The sequence below is a fragment of the Micromys minutus genome, assembly GCF_963924665.1.
Source record: "Micromys minutus genome assembly, chromosome: 7".
Classification (NCBI taxonomy): Eukaryota; Metazoa; Chordata; class Mammalia; order Rodentia; family Muridae; genus Micromys; species Micromys minutus.
This window is the reverse complement of record NC_137976.1, coordinates 7,747,938-7,749,443: the sequence shown is the minus strand read 5'-3', so window position 1 is coordinate 7,749,443 and position 1,506 is coordinate 7,747,938. Positions and strand designations below refer to the sequence as shown.

The 1,506-nt window shown below is 43.0% G+C and overlaps 1 protein-coding gene across 1 annotated transcript; it reads right to left on the bottom strand.

Annotated features, from left to right (window-relative positions):
* Nucleotides 1-766: 766 nt before the first annotated feature.
* On the bottom strand, nt 767-1,291 carry LOC308422213 (keratin-associated protein 13-1-like; the record flags this gene model as incomplete). The annotated part of the gene is made up of 1 exon (XM_080918708.1): nt 767-1,291. One exon carries the CDS (start codon nt 1,289-1,291, stop codon nt 767-769), a length of 525 nt encoding a protein of 174 aa, XP_080774834.1.
* Nucleotides 1,292-1,506: the final 215 nt, after the last annotated feature.

The following is a 1,506-nucleotide window of genomic DNA, read 5'->3' as shown; positions in this document are numbered from 1 at the left end:
GAGGGACAGCGGCATTCATTTCTCTGCTCTGGGACAGGGCATTTCTCCTGGTATCCTGCATGCCCTCTGACTCATACAATCTTCTATCCTATCTCCCATGGGGAGGAAAATTTTTGCCTTGTTTTATTATATCTTGTTTTGTCCTGTTTGGATGCTGTCTCTAGGAGTCCTGCTCTCTTCTCAACACAGGGATAGGGAGCAGATCAGCAATTAAAATGAGGTGTGGGGTTGGGGTAGAGGGCTGGAAAAAGGAAACTGTGGTAAGACTATTTTCAACAAAAAAGGAAAACAGAAAGAAAATATGAGTTGTCTGAACACATTTTTCTGTGAACATATTTTCAATGATACTACTGAAAATTTCAGTAGGCCTCCAACCATCAGCTTATAGCCAGTGGAATGCTCAAAGACTATGTCTTTACGTACCATCCCTGATACAAGACCCTACGTAAATTGATTTCATAGAGAAGGTAGTCAGAAAGCACCTTGTCTCACTCCTTGAGTGTCAACAAAGAATCAGAGACCACATTAGATGGAAGAATAGATGATTTTATTAGATCAAATATAACTGAACTTCCATACACAGTCCAAAAATTTATGAATAGGTAACTGCTCATTTTTTGGTTATTCCGTCTTTTTTTTTTTTTTAGTTGACTAGACTTTGGCTTGTCAGAGAAATGATCCAGAGAGAGATTAGGTAGCCTTGTTGGGAAGCCCTATGATAGTGAGTACTAAGTTAACTCAGACAATTTATTTATATTCAGGAAGTTCAGCAACTTGATCTCCAGATGGATGATCTACAGATGGGTCTGTCACAAGAAGACTGGAAGTTTCTAGAAGTCACACAGGTTGGTTGACAGAATCCAGATCTGTAACCAAAAGAAGGAGAGACACAGACTTCATAACTCATAGGTCTAAAGCCACTGGAGCCACAGCCTGAAGCATAGATGCTCCTGGACCCATAGCCCAGGGAATGGCAGCTGCTGGCCCCAAAACCAAGAGAGCTAGCATATGTGGTCCTACAAGGGCTGCAGAACCTGGACACACTTGGGCTGTAGCAAGGACGCTGGCAGGAGCTCTTCATCACGCGGGAAGTCTGGCATCTGATGGGCTGGAAGCAGTTCTGATGATAGGCATGGCTGAAAGAGGAACACAGATGGCAGTTTCTGGAAGAGCAGAAGTTAGTGCTGTGGGTCATTTGGCGTGGGAAGGAAGAGCCACAGGAGGAAGGATAGCATAGTTGACCTCCATAGGATCTAGAGGAGAAGCTTCCAGAACAGCAGCTGTAGGACATGTTGAGAGAAGAGATGAGTTCAGCTAGGTGTCAATGGGACTATGTGAGTTTGAGTGGCATAGTCCAGACAGACATCAAGTTATATATCCCTTTCCATTGGGTGTGTCCACATTCCCCTGGCTCCATTCACCTCCCACACCCTCCACATGAAAATACTTTTCTTGGCTATTAATTTAATTTTTCACACATTCATATATTAATTGCAGTTTAATAAT